This window comes from Mustela lutreola, chromosome 13 (genome assembly GCF_030435805.1).
Source record: "Mustela lutreola isolate mMusLut2 chromosome 13, mMusLut2.pri, whole genome shotgun sequence".
NCBI lineage: Eukaryota > Metazoa > Chordata > Mammalia > Carnivora > Mustelidae > Mustela > Mustela lutreola.
The window spans coordinates 80715425-80730457 of record NC_081302.1 but is presented as its reverse complement, the minus strand read 5'-3'; the positions used below and the strand labels follow the sequence as shown (position 1 = coordinate 80730457).

Genomic DNA, 15033 nt, shown 5'->3' with positions numbered 1-15033 from the left:
TTTAAGAATTTTTTTTCCTAAGAAACAGATCAAAGGAAAGAAAACCGCCAGCTTTCCTAGTCAGGTAGCTTGATTTCCCCGGTACTTTTTCTCTTCCATGAGATAACTGTATCACAACATTTGCGGGAGGCGGTGGGGGGCGGTTTCTGGGAATACACCCACCATACATCATAGGATACTGGAATGGAGCGGGAGTTCCTAAAGCCTCTGCCTGCCCTCCGCTCCCACCTGTCCAGGGCTGTATTCACACAGGCAGAGGGCTTTCGAGGAATTCAACCAGGAAAATATGGGTCATTATCATTAAAGAGGTTGTTCCAAAACCTCATTGAGGCAATTTTTAACTTTGAACTTTTTCTAAACACTTACCAGGGGTGCTCCTAGAAAATAAAATTGTTTTCTTGCTCCCTTCTAGGAAACCAGCCTGGCAGCAGTGGCAAAGTCGGGGCAGGGGGGAAGAGGGAGAAGTCAAAAGGCAAAACGTGCACAGGTAACCTGTAAATTATCTGCCTCTGAAATATCCTGCCTTGTTTTATCCCATGTCATCTGTTTAACTCTCATGCCGCCCCTGCCAGATGATGCTAAGCTCTGGGGTTGGAGTGACAGCAAGCCGGTTATGAGGTCCCTGTTTTGGCAGCTGGAACCTGACTGGTGAGAGCTTAGTGGTGTTCCAGAAAGGCCAGTCCTATTACCAAGGCCCTTTATCTTAGCATTCACGTTCAAGGTGTCAAGAGCGTCATCCAGATTTGTGATTTCATTAACATCCGGGGTTTGACCATGACTCATTGTTGAGCGCATGGCAGTGGGCATCTGGCGAGTTGGAATTGACCGTGACTTATTGTTGAGGGCACGGCAGTGGGCATCTGGCTAGTTTCATAGCAGCCAAGTGAGCTTCCCTCGTCAATTAGGACTGTCTTGAAACTGGCCAGTCTTGACGGGGGCAATTAATTCCTGGTCCAGAAGCAGCCCAGCATCCACACAGCTGGCTAACAGTCTGGTACTTGCTGAATGAACCATGTACTTTCCGAACATCACCTAGCAAGTGCAGGGTTGTCTTCCTGGGAGTCCCCCAGCATTCAGAGATACGAAGAGAGCACATACAATGAGAAGGTCCTGGTGTAGGCAACAGGAAATCTCCAGGGAGAGGATACTTTACCCTGGTCAGTAAGCTAGTGTCCCAGTCGGAGGGCGGAGTGGAATGTGAGGAGGGGCAGTGAAGAGATAGGAGGATCCCAGTCTCAGGAGCGGGGGAGTCTGATCTCTGTCCACTGTACCCTCCCTGAGGACAGATACCAGGTGTATTGTGCTCACAGCTAGATTCTCAACACTTAGCCCATTGTAAGTGCTCATGAAATGCTTGTTGAGTGAATGAAGAGCTTAGAGAAGGACAAGGAAGCATCTGCGCCGGCATGATCAATGGGGAAAACAGCCAATATTCTCACAGAAGAAATGCTATGATACAGTGCAGCCCAACATTTCCACAAATCTCCCTTCTAGGAGAAGAGAAAAGAAAATTCTTGCCCCGGGGGATCTGGAGTAAAGTCTTGGGACAATAAAGCACACTTAGCAATATACACTGATAGTCTGGTTTATGACATAAAGCCATCACCTGTTTGTCCTGAGGTCCTTCGCATGGACGCCTCTTGACCTAGCTCCTGGACTGCCCCCATGGGAGAGACCTTTGGATAACCCTTACCTTCTGGGAGTCCGTTAAGTATCTGTAGAGGCTTCGAGGTCTATTCCTGAGGGATTGTGGCCCCGAGAGCCAGAGCTGTCTCCCCACCCTCCATGTTCTTCTTTCCTGCTGAAGATCTTGGGATTACCTCTTCTCTCCAGAGATGTTGACCTCCTGCCTCAGAGGCATGGCCCCTACCTGGGGCAGCAACAAGAGGGATATCCCAACTCAGCACAGTGAGTCCAACAAGGGTACCAGGGATGCCCAACGACGCTAGAAGAGGTCGTTCAAGGGATGCAATCTGTGGAAATTAAGACAGCATCGGGAGGCATTTCTTAAGATGTGGACTTTCAAAATAGACTAACGGCAGTGTGAATTCTTCTTGGAAGCACTATAAAATGAGAATAGCCCCTCCTCTGCTTGGACCACATAAGCATGTGCTTATCTGTAAATGGAGGGTGAACCAAATGCTCTTGTCAGCCTTCTGAGAGTCCATGATTCTACAGCTCCGTGTTTATATGACACCTTTCAATATGTTATTGTGGCCCAGTTTCAAACAAGTCATCGTATATTCTTATTTTATAGCTGAGGAATATAGGCCACAGCATGTTGGACCATTTACCAAAAGTAAAGCTGAAAGCTAGCCTTTGTCAGCTTTCTGTTATCCTCTGAGGAGATTCCAAAATTGGCAATGTTCTGGTGTCGGGCTTATAATTAGCTTCCAGAAAATGATGACAGATCATCCTGCTACATTAAAGCCCATCATTTTCCCCTAAAACCTGACACAAAGTCCCTACACCAGCAGCGATGACCCAGTTTATTTTTCTTATGTATGGAGTTCTGAGGCGTGAGAAGAACAGGCTGTAGTTAACAGGTGTCTGGAGCTCCTGCCCCTTGCTCTTTTCTAAAGAACACAGTTGCCTGTGGTGGGTGGGGGAGATGTCCCACCTGGCTGGAGCCTCAGCTCTTAGAGGTCACTAAACCTCAGCTTGCACCCCTGAATTCTGAGGGAGTTCAGAATTCACTATGGGTAGTTACTGGCTGCAAGTGTCTTAGGAGACCTGACAGGTCAGTACAGGAGCTTCCAGTGATTTCTCTCTTTATCTTGGGTACTCTCCCTCGTTTCAAAATATTTAAGGCCATCTGAATGGCCCTGGATTTTCTGAGGGAACCCTTGGATTTGGAGTTATCTCATGCCCCAAAGTAGTCAAGACCATTCACTATTCACTGTAATCCCAATTCTGGCAATCCCTCCTTACAACACACACACACACATAAACACACACACACACACACCACCACCACCACAACCACCAACTCCACATTCTCAAATTTTTTAGATCTTTTCAGAACCGGTGCAAGGCCTTGACTTCTGGCAAGCACCGGGTTCTCGCCAATGTTTCAAGTGCCACTCTTTAGCAAAAATCAATAGAGGTGTCATCATTGTTGGTGTCTTGGCTAGAGGAAGGGAGGGTCCATTTTGAAGATGTAGTTTGATCAATATAGTGATTATTTAAGAAGTTATGTATCTTTAAAATACTGTGATTTGTATTTTCAGTAGCCATTTTCCTATTGTATTTATTTAATATCGTATCAGGTAATATCATATCATATAAATAAACACAGAGGAAAAGAGCACAACCTGGTTTAAATCCTGATTCTGCCATTTACAAGTCAGCTAACTTTAGATAAGTAACCTAACTTCCCTGGAGCCTCATTCTCCTCATCTGTAAAATTAGAAATAATTATATCCATCTTAAAGGGTGATAGTGAAGGTAAGAGCTAGCAAGTATAAAGCACCTAGATTTTTGGCTAGCCTGTGATGGGTGCCTACGACATGGCAGTGTGGGTATGGGCAGTCAGGTTGTTGCATGAGTGTCCTTTCGTGGCTACACCTCTCCCAATGGGTTAAGCTGCACCCACTGTCAATTTTCAGTTGCACTGGGGCCCCCAAGTTCCTCAGGAACCAGCAGTCCTCTGAATATCTGGCACCCAAGCTTGCTCTGCTTGGCACTGGAGTCCTTGAGAAAGGCTGCTGTCCATGTTCCCTCCCATGGCATTGGAATCCAACCTCTATGAAGGAACCCAACCCTATGGTCAAGTCCATTCTTAGCCCCCTGTCCAGCAGGCCTTCCTCTGAAGGATGCAGAGAGAACAGGGACCCACGTAATCTTGCTCCCTCTTCTGCCTCTGATTCCAAAGCACCTCAACTAGGTGTGACTGGGTTTGTTGATCTTCGCCCGTGAATAGTTGCAGCATTATTAATACTAGTTGAAGTATCTAATTACTTCTGAGGCTATGTGAACTAGAATTGCATCTCCTCATTTGGAATAGATATATGCCTTTAACAGTGACACGTAAAGTGAATTTTGGAGTGTCACATCTTATTTTTCCATTGATTTGCATCATTAAATAGAAATGTGTTTCTTTGGGAAAAACTGGATTTTAATAAAATTCCATGAAGAAATATAGGAACCACACATATTACAAAAGTATTTCTATAAAATCCTAATAATGATACTGAAAATCACTTACACAATACAAACAAAAACCTCTGAGTGTATTTTCATGTTTAACACAATTGCCTAATATTCTACGAAAGGAAAAACAATGATCATTGCAAAGAACATTCTGGAACAGAAAGTCAATTTTATAAATTCATTTCTCATCCACATAGCTGCATCAGGTGCTATTTTTTCTCTCTGTTGCTCAGATCTTAGAACTCTGAGAAGGCAATCTGTGACATAATTGCCTTTGATTTTCTTAAAACATTGGGCTTGATTAAATCTGAAAGGTGAAACAAAACTATAGATGTGACCAAGAGCATCCTATCAGTCAAGATAGACTAGGTTTTGTGGTGACAACAAACAGTTCCAACAAAAGTTTCTTTCTTTCTTTCTTTCTTTCTTTTTAATATTTTATTTATTTGTCAGAGAGAGAGAAAGAAAACACAAGTAGGGGGAATAGCAGGCAGAGGGAGAAGCAGGCTCCCCACTGAGCAAGGAGCCCAGTGCAGAACTCAATCCCAGGACCCTGGAATCATGACGTGAGCCGAAGGCAGTGGCTTAACTGACTCAGCCACCCAAGTGTCCCCAAAAGTTTATTTCTTGGTCTTACTACATGTCCATTGCAAAATGACAGGGAATTCTGTTCATTAAAGCCACTGAGGAACACAGGCTGGAAAGCTTCATTTACCTTCCATGTTCCCTGTCACTAAAGAGGGAAAATGAGATCTCTAAAGGCTCGCACTAACAATTAAATGCTCAGCCATAAGAAACATAAAATTTCTACTCGTCACTCATTGCTAGAACTAGTTCCATGGCCCGATCCGTCCAAACAAAGTCAGATATACAGTCCATATCCTGTGTATAGATAGAGAGAAAGTATTTGAGGAATAGTGTTAATGTACAAGGAGGTATTTGCTGATGCATATTCAGCAAGGAAAGAGGCTGTGTGGAAGCAAATTGCTAGAACCCATCCCGAAGAAGGTCAGCAAACCAAGTTAAGAAAGTCTCCAGGAGATGTATGTTAAACCAGTTCTCTAATTTGTGAGGGGCATGGAAATTTTTTCCTAACAAACAGACACTGAGAAAAATCTTGTTAGATTTTCTTTTTTTTTTTAATGTGTTGTATGGGGCACCTGGGCAGCTCTGTTGATTAAGCACCAACTCTTGGTTTTGGCTAAGGTCATGATTGGGTGGTGAGATTAAGCTTTATGTAGGGTTCCCTGCTTAGCATGGGGTCTGTTTAGGTGTCTGTTCCTCTCCCTATGCCTCTGCCCCTCCTCCAACTCATGCACGTGCACATCCTCTCTGTCCTAAAATTAAGAAAAGAAAATCTTTTGAAAAATGTGTTTTTTTTCCATTTTTGAGATTTTGTACATCTGCATTTTCATGTAAAATTGGCAATTTTATTTTATTTTATTTTATTTTTTTCAGGGAAAAGCGCGAACGCAGTCCCCCACTACCACAAATTATGCAGTCGAGTTTCCCACATTTGGGGAAATCGCAGGGGTCAGCACATCCGGAGTGCAAAGGATAAGCCTTGCCCTGGGAAAACCACCTTCATGATCATGGTATCTCCCCTGTAAAATTGGCAATTTTAAATGTTGGGAAGTAGTTAACATAAAGTATGTTGAAGGCACAGAAAGGGGTCTATGCACTGAGACCCAGCACCTCATTGGTAAACTCTGGCCTGCACAGAGTGATGAAGAGCAGAGTAACAAGTCTCATTACACACCAGCTAAGGTTGGATAACAAAAATGTTTAGTGCAGCCAGTCAGTTTGGTCCCAAAGAGCAGTATGGGACTGGAGGAAAGGAAGGAGATCACCCTAACCAACCTGGAGGTTTTGTTCTGTGGGTCTGGCAGGCAGTCAAGAGATGGGAAAGAAATCTGTGTATGAAAAGAAGGACATTCATGAACCTGCTGTTGGCAAGCTGACATAGCCTGGACATGCACTCTTTTCTCTTCCAAGGACAAGTTTATAGAAAGAACAAATAATAGATAAACTAACAGAGATGCCAGAATGGGACAAGGGAGGCCCCTAGGGTACAAAATTTAAGGAGGCACTCGCTCAGGGTCATGAAGGTTCATGGATGAGGCTTGCGCAAACCTAGGCGTGAGTGTCTCCTGACATCGTGTGCTCTGGGGGCATCAATTGCCTCACCTTCGTGCTGGTTCACGAGTTTACACTACATCAGAAACAACTGTTTATTCTTTTCCCAGATGATACGGCTATGTTTTGGGAATAGCAAATCTTAGTGAAAAATAGTAATGAGAAAGCAGTAAAAAAAAAATAATCTGGACACTAATGGCCCATTTTGTGATGACAAATTGGCAACCATTTGCTCCAATGAATCAATTTTTATTTGCATTTATACATTTTCGATTACACTTCGATTACACTTCCAAACTCTGTGATAGGATTTCACTTTCTTGGTTTATATATTTATTCATTCAAAGGTATTTATTGAGTTCCTACCTCATGTGTCATTGTGCTAGGCAATTGATTATATATTGGTGAATAAAACAGAAAAGGTGACTGCCCTTTTGGAGTTGATAAGTGAGACAGAAAGAGACACTTAATATGTACATAAGAAAATTAATAAGTACTTTTCACTGTGGCAAGGACAATAACAGAAACAAACACGATGCAGGAATGTCGACTATTACTGGTTCATGTTCGAGAACACAGTCAAGGATCACCTCCAAGACCTTTGGCGATGCAGCGTGGTTGAGGAGGATTCCTGCCAGAAGTCCTAAGACATTTGAGAAAATAAATTATATAACACCCTTTCTTTAAATATTAAAACTAAAATTGAAATAATTCATGCATGCTTTAAATAATAGGAAGACATTTTGTCAAGTATGTATTATAAAAACAAAGCACATTTGGTCATACCACAGAGATACTACTAATAAAGTTCTTTCTTTCTTTCTTTCTTTCTTTCTAGTTTTGTCTCATGCCACACTTTAGTAAAATTCATATTACTCCTTGACTACTCTCTCGCTGCTCTTGGCTTTCTTCTTTCTCTTCCTTCTCCTACTCTTTTTAAAAATTCATGCATATTTAGGATTGATCTAATTTTAATTTCTTCTGACTTAAGGCTACTCTTGGAGGGGAGCCTGGGTGGCTCAGTTGTTGAGTTTCAGCTCAGGTCTTGATCTTTTGAGTCCTGGGATCCTGCCCTGAGTTGGACTCTGTGCTCAGCAGGGGGTCTGCTTGAAGATTCTCTGCCGCTGGGGCGCCTGGGTGGCTCAGTGGGTTAGGCCGCTGCCTTCGGCTCGGGTCATGATCTCAGGGTCCTGGGATTGAGTCCCGAGTCGGGCTCTCTGCTCAGCGGGGAGCCTGCTTCCTCCGCTCTCTCTCTGCCTGCCTCTCTGCCTGCTTGTGATCTCTCTCTGTCAAATAAATAAATAAAATCTTAAAAAGATAAAGAAATAAAAAAGATTCTCTGCCTCTGCCCAACCACACCCCCCCACACATTCTCTTTCAAATAAGAATTCTTTAAAAGGAGATGAAAGTAAGAAAAACCTGAAAAAAATAAACAAAAGCCTACAAAATAAAAATACAAAGAATGCTACCTAGTGATTTCCCTGAGCTCTGCAGCTTTGCAGCCCTCTCTGATCAGTGAACTTGAGAGGGGTGAGCTGTTCGTGATGGCCTTCTAGGGGAGGGGCTCTTGCCCTGATCCTCAGGGGGACTTCCCCTGGTGCAACTGCAGCTGGCCCAAGCAGCAGAGACGGGCCCTGGGTTCCAGCAAGTGCCGCTGTTTTACTCCCTGAAGGCTTGCAGCACCAATGGCTGAGGTGACTGTCACCGCACCCTGCTCCCTACCGTGGAGCTGAAAATTCACACCCAGCTCTTCAGTGAGCCCGCACAGAAAAAAACGTTCCACCGGTCTTATCTCCTCGGATTCTGTCAGAACTCTGCGTTCACCCTGCCAGGGACGAGGCATTTTTATCGTAGGCGCGTGACTGAGTTCCAATTCCAATTGTTTTGTTTTGTTTTATTTTTAAAGATTTTATTTATTTGAGTGAGGGAGTGCATGAGAGCGGAGAAGGTCAGATGGAGAAGCAGACTCCCCATGGAGCTGAAGCCCTATGTGGGATTCGATCCCAGGAATCCGGGATCATGACCTGAGCTGAAGGCAGTTGCTTAACCAGCAGAGCCACCCAGGAGGTGGGAACCACCCACTCCAGGTTCTATGGATTCCAGTGACACAGACCAACACCAGACCTGCGAGGTGTCAGAGGTCTCACCAAGCTCCTGCTTCTTCTGGACCTCTCCCAGGAAAGTGATCACCCAACTATGCTGTGATTCGGAGTACAGGGCTTTACAGAGTAGAAAGCCAGGACATAGCTTCATGGTTTTCAGCCATTTTCCCTAACTGATGTCTGGGAACTCTGAAGCATTCGGGCCCCACCTGGTCTTCTGGGGACCACCGGGATCCTGAGATCATGCTGTCACCCCTGGGATATCACCCCACTTCACCCCTTGAACACTTTTAAGCCAGGATTGTCCCAGACAGGGGTAGACACCTAAGTGTTTCAATCATGCACCTGGCTGTCGATGGAAACTTTGCAGTAGGCTCCTTCAGGTAGGTGCCTCCCCTTGGATGTATCCATAGCCCTATCATCTGCATAACTTGTTCCCACCCAAGGGCCAAGGGCCAAGGGCCAAGGGCCAAGGGCCAAGGTCAGTCCCTTACTAAGGGATTTCATTGAAAATTCGAAGCCTAAGTTCTTGAGAAGCTACTACCCAGCCCTTTGTAGGTGGGGCTGTCGTCTTCTGGGACTCCAGAATATGAGCACTGATGAACACATGTGTGCACACAGGAGCGAGTGTGCTTGTGCACACAAACACACACACCCCAGGAGGGACTGTGGGGTGGGATCTGATTAGTAGCAGATTCCAAGAAGTTGATAGGAGGGAGGAAATTGGGTGGGAGGTATTTCCTACCTGTGACAGCACTCCTCTAACATCATAGCTATTATCCAACCTATGCCTGTGGACATCTGATAGAAAGACATGCTGGAATCATCCGTATTTTGCAGAGAAGGGACCATCCCTGTCAGGCACAACGGCTTATCTAAGGTCCAAACCAGGTAAGTATAGAGACTTGTGTCTGAAACCAGGTGTGTTTGCAAGCTGGGGACCTAGCTTCTCCCAGACCTTCCCTGGGGGCCTGTTCCGAGGGGTGTGTTGGGGTCACTGTGTACAGATGAGATGTGTCCTTGCATGCAGAAGGGGGAAGAGGAGATGGCAGACGGGAGCACTGTTTGTGTAGGGGTCCAACCAGGAGTGGGCCCCGGTAGGGGATCACAGGCAGTGATGTCACTGCCTGGATCACAAAGGCCCACAACTTGTAACCCCTGCAACCAGGACCCACACTCTAGTCCGGTATCAGGGCTATTTGGACAGAAACGTCTGACACAGAAAGATGTTTTCGTCCTGTCTACGTACATCCCGGGGCTCTGGGTACCAGAACCCCCAGGAAAATGACTTGTTCCCATGCTGCAGAAGTTGGCTGAAACCACCCCCGCGATGCCTCAGGATGTTTCGAGGGAGACGCCATAAGGTACTTACTACTGAGGAGACTAGGCGATGCCCACCCCTCTGAACCGTCCTAGGGAAGCCCCATTCCTTCCTCTGGACTTTGAGGGGAGGAGGGATATGTGGGGGTTCCCGCCCATGGGCTGGAGGAGGGTGAGCACAGTGGATACCCTGGTGATCCCTTCTTGTTCACACCAATGTCATGGTGGGCTGGGTGCACCGGGGATTCCTGAGGTGCCTCTTAGCTGTGCCAGAGCACATCCAAGGCCCTGAAGCTGGGCCACGTTTCTCTCCTTGGGGGAGGGCTCTGCCACCTGGGCTGTGGTGTGTCTGGAATGGAGCGCCCTGGGTCTAAAGACTAGCAAACGCCTCCAGACAGGGCTCTAAGGTCTCCTGCCTGGCTGCTGGGCACTGTCTTTACAGAACGCTCCAGAGGACATGGTGCAGGAGCTGAATGTCGACATCCGCTGCTCTCCTTCCCCGAAGAACAAGAAGCCACACAGGGCCAACAGAGTCTGGCGCTGGCTCAGGGTGAGTGCAGGTGCTCGGGAGACCCGACCCCTGAGGCGCCCATGCAGCACCAAGGGCCCCACTTCCTAGAAGCCAGCCCGGCCTCCTAGAGTCCTGTACTCCCGTGAATCTGCATCCCATCACTTCCCCAAACTGGCCCTCATGGTCCGGTTCACGCCTTGGACAGAAGCACAGCCATTGTCCACATACTTATAGGAGTATCATTAAAGAGACTTTAGACCAGGTCTCATCCCGTTGATCTAGACTCCTTTTGCCCTGGCCTAGGCATTTTCCTAACTCGTGTTCCCAGGTGTCTGCATTGGCCCAACAGTCCTTCCTCAGGTTATACAAATCTTGCAAATGATCATTTGCTAGAGTGAGTTGGGAGATTCTGATCCAAAGGGACATGGGGCCCATGGTACTCTGTCTCTTGCTCTGTGCTTTTGTTTTGATGGAACACATCTTTGGGGCCCCTAGGGTGAGGATCAGGGGCCTCACTGCCCTGCATGGCAGTCCAGAAGGCCAGTCATTTATCACCGGCATCTAGCCCTTTACAGGGGCAGGACTGGATATAATCCCCTTCTGTGGCTAATGAACAGTGCTGCATCCTACAGCCTCCGTGCCCTCCTATCCTAAGCCCTCTCACCTAAAACGTCTGTGTTCTTGTCTCAAGAATGAGATATGTTGGGTGCCGGGGTGGCTCAGGGGGTTCAGCCTCTGCCTGCAGCTCAGGTCATGGTCTCAGGATCCTGGGATCAAGGCCCACGTTGAGGGGGGGGTCTCTGTTCAGCGAGGAGTCTGCTTCCCCCTCTCTGTCTGGCTGCCTCTCTGCCTACTTGTGACCTCTCTTTCTCTGTCAAAAAAATAAATAAAAAATCTTTCAAAAAAATAAAAACAATGGGGCTATGTCATCAGAAATCACAGGATCCATGCCACTCATGCAGGGACGTACTATCCATACTCCGCTCACAAAAGGACCTGAGATACTAGCAAGTTCAGACATCATTTTTTTCAATTCTTTGTATGGATACCAGAACATTTTCTCTTTTCCTTTAAGGTTTCTTTCTTTCTTTCTTTCTTTCTTTCTTTCTTTCTTTCTTTCTTTCTTTCTTTTAATTTTATTTCTTTATTTGACAGACAGTGATCACAAGTAGGCAGAGAGGCAGGCTGAGACAGAGAGGGGAAGTAGGCTCCCCACCGAGTAGAGAGCCCAATGCGGGGCTCGATCCCAGGACCCTGAGATCATGACCTAAGCCAAAGGCAGAGGCTTTAACCCACTGAATCACCCAGATATCCCTTCCTTAAAGAGTTCTTAATTGATTGATTGATTGATTGATTGATGGATTGAGAGGGAGGCAGGGGGAGTGTGGGGAGAAGCAGAGGGAGAGACAGAATCCTCAAGCAGACACTGCCCTATGGACACAGCCCTACGAGGAACGCAGCCTCAGGACACGGAGAGCATGACCTGAAGCAAAACCAAGTCTTAGGCTAAACCCAATGAGACACTGAGTCACCTGATTCTTTTCCAGACTCTGGGCTCTCTTGTCCCACCTCTTGCTTAAGTCCCTGAGATCTGGGGGCTCATTCTGCCCTCCAAGCCCCAACCCTCCTGGTGGCCACAGCACTGACTCATGTCTCCTCTGATTCACCTCAGGGGGAAAATGGCTCAACGAGGAAGAGGAATAAGACCTTGATAGTATGGAACACTCGTGCCAGTTCATTGGGGGCCGGAATAGATTACCTGGTGACTGCCGTCCTAAAACAAGATCTAAACTATGTTCACACGTTTCTGGAAATATACCGCAGCTTTGCTACCACCCAGGAGGTGCTGGGCCTCCTCTTTGCAAGGTGAGCACCCTCCCCTGCCCCTAACTGCTCCGTGGGATTTGGCCAATGCCTGGTTGTGAGACTTGGCAGGACCCCAAGCTTCCCCAAGCTTCCCTTGCTCCTAACTGGGGCAGAGGTATTATAGGGACTCAGTGGGGTCTTGTAGGGAAAGAACACTCGGTAGCCTGCGCCAGTGGAAAAGTCTGCTGTTGGGCCTGTGGGCATGCTCTTTGCTCATTCCTGTGCCCCTCATGATGAAACCTCTGCCTCATTCCTGACTCTCACTGTGATCTTGAGCTGGGCTCCTCTGCCACTGAAAGGGAGAGCTGAGATTCCTTCTGGGGTCTGTGTGTGGGTGAATCCAGAGCAGGCATCCCTGAGGGTGAGCAGGGGCCAGGGCAACTCAGATGTCGGTGATGGGCTGGTTGGGGCCCTTTCATTCAGCAAGCATTCAGGAAGCCCCAGTAGGTGGAGGCGATTGTCTCAGAGCTGAATGGGATCCCTGCACAGAACAGAGAGCACCCCAGGGCTGCAGGCTAGTCAAGGGTCAGATGGTGAGAGCCAACATCCGCAGACATCTCATGTGATGCCCCCTGGCCTCCTCTAGATTCGGATGTGTTTCTTCCAGCTATGATGAGGTCGGCGGACCCCAGGACCAGCGCAACATGTGAGTAAGCTTTGGCTGCTCCAGGAGGGCCTTCCCTCTCCAGCAGGGCAGTAAGGGTACTGTGAGTTCGAGGGGCTGCCGGACCTTCACGCACACCTCTGTGATTCCTGCTTTAGAGTAAACGTCTGAGAGCTTCTACTGGAAACTGGGAAGGTGCCCTGGGTAACTGGGGTAGGTGTGTGAGCACTGTGGGAGAGCAGAAGGGGATGGTGTACAGCTTCAACCCCTGAGAGGGTCATGCTCCATCCCTGCCCCCTCCCAGCCCTCTCTCTGCCCCAATTCTGGGACCCAGAACGCAGGATTTAGGAACCATCGCACAGCAGTCTGTTGGCACCTGCACGCTGGGTGCTCAGAGGGGGCTCCGGGAGACTGGTTTCCCAGTAGAGCCCAGGGAGCAGCAGGCATCCCACACCCTGTGGGAGGTGAGTGTCAGTGGAAACAGACCCACTCTCATGGCACCTAGTGAACGGGCAGAGGAGGTAACGGTGGAGGTACGGGGAGGGTCCTGGGAAGGCCTGGCTAGAGACAGAGTCCCTTTGTTCCCTCCTCGGTTGGATCTTCACGGAGCAGAGGCGAGTGCAGTGAGGGTAATTAAGAGGCCAGACACCACCCCTCCCTGGGCACATGCAGTTGAATTGAAGTGGCTCGTGGGCAAGGAGACAGACTGAGGAGTGTGTCCAGCTCCCCTAAGAAGTCCAGAAAGGCTCCCCCCATTGATCAAGGACTCCCACTCCCAGAGGCTTTTGGCCAGCCTGCCGTGTGGGAGCAGGCCTGTCTCAGGCAGGACTGCCAGGTTGCAGGTGGACAAGGAGTCCGACTGGTCTCGGACAGGAGCTGGAAGCCCAGGAACCCAGGTTCCCACAGGGTATCCCTGGGATATTGGTTTGGATGCATACCCTGTCCTCTGACTTCTCTGCCTCCATGTCTGTCCCCAGGGCCGTCTATGCCATCCTGGATATGTGGGTGGAAAGGTATCCAGGGGATTTTGTGCAGCCTCCAGAGTATCCCAACTTGCATGCTCTACTGGCCTACCTGCAGGTCAATGTGCCGGGCTCGGACCTGCAGCGCCGTGCCCAGCTTCTGCTGCCAGAAAGGCAGCGCGCTGAGACCACAGAGCCAGAGGCTGGGGGTGAGGAGAACTGGGGTTGACTGATGTGGGCCTGAGGAGGAGGCAGGGTGGGCCACCCTGAGGAAGCCTCCATAGATTGTAGTTGGGCTGAGAGTAGTGAGTCGTCTCAGATCCCTGTCCCCATGGGCTTCCACTGGGGACACCTTCCAGGGGCTGGGTCTTGAGCGCAGGCCACGCTGAGTGGTGGGGAAAGGGAAAGGCGAGAGGGAAGTCAACCAAGCTGATGATGCTTTCTCTTCTTGGAGCTACATCACCGGCCCCAGAGCCAGATCAGGATGTGTCTCGGGAAGTTGTTCCAGCAGCCACTCTGGCACCCGCTGCACCTCTGGAGCCTGAGCTGGCCCCCGCCATCCCTGCTGCGGCAGCTCACTATGGATTGGGAAGACCAGTGACCCCCCCTGACCCGTTGGGGCCAGGGCAGATGGTCGTCAGGGCCCTCGTTCACTTCTCTGTCACGGAAGAGCCACCTGACCTTTTGACTTTCCTGGATGACCAGCAGGGTCCTGCCCACGAGATGCCGCCCCCTGCCTCCGTGGAGCAAGCAGGCTCCGCTCCTGAGCAGCACCTCGTGCTTGCTACAACCAGAAAGCATGTCTTTCCCATCGCCCTCGTTGCTTTATTTGTATTTCTTCTGTTTTGTGTATATGTATATAATTACATACTAGATTTAATTAAATAAAGTAGAATTTGAGTTTACATAACATTTTACTTGCATCCTTTGCAGTGGGATATGGAGGTCTCATTAGGTCCATCCAGAGTGTTGCACAACCATGTCGTTCTACGACGTTTCCGTCACAGAGACACCCGCACTCTTCATCGCTCACTGCTCTGTCCCTCCCCCAGTCCCTGCAACCGCTGCTCTGCTCTCTGTCTCGGCCACTTCACCTCCACTTTTTTCCTCTGCCTGGAATCCTACCATATGGCCTTCTGTGTGTGTCTGCAGAACATAAGTGTGATTCCCCTCTTTTCAAACTTGGTTATACAAATAACATTTTATTAGATAGGAATGTTCCTGAAAGAACAGAGATCACGGGAAGCCCCCAAATGAACTGTTTTCATTCTGAGCTAGGTTTCCCATTTAGAAGCATGCCTTGAAAAGCAGAAACCATGAGAGAAATGTCTGGGTCCATGAGACACCTTTACATGCTTTCATTTTTCTGGATAGTCTGTT

General features: G+C 48.3%; 1 protein-coding gene and 1 non-coding gene across 10 annotated transcripts in view; one reads left to right on the top strand and one right to left on the bottom strand.

Moving 5' to 3' along the window:
- Nucleotides 1-14563, top strand: part of LOC131813469 (ral guanine nucleotide dissociation stimulator-like) — a 145596-nt gene extending 131033 nt beyond the window's left edge. For 4 of the 9 annotated variants that reach the window (XM_059143750.1, XM_059143753.1, XM_059143749.1 and 1 more), the window contains exons 2-10: nucleotides 413-487; nucleotides 5611-5747; nucleotides 9164-9281; nucleotides 9697-9754; nucleotides 10153-10260; nucleotides 11894-12087; nucleotides 12674-12733; nucleotides 13669-13704; nucleotides 14108-14563. In XM_059143750.1, the coding sequence (XP_058999733.1) occupies nucleotides 9205-9281; nucleotides 9697-9754; nucleotides 10153-10260; nucleotides 11894-12087; nucleotides 12674-12733; nucleotides 13669-13704; nucleotides 14108-14198 (624 nt within the window). In that variant the 5' untranslated portion in view covers nucleotides 413-487; nucleotides 5611-5747; nucleotides 9164-9204 and the 3' untranslated portion in view covers nucleotides 14199-14563. The other 5 variants (XM_059143754.1, XM_059143755.1, XM_059143756.1 and 2 more) reach the window with 4 other exon arrangements.
- Nucleotides 5608-5771, bottom strand: LOC131814240 (U1 spliceosomal RNA). The gene has a single exon (XR_009347228.1). It is a non-coding gene; the product is annotated as a U1 spliceosomal RNA (small nuclear RNA).
- Nucleotides 14564-15033: the final 470 nt, after the last annotated feature.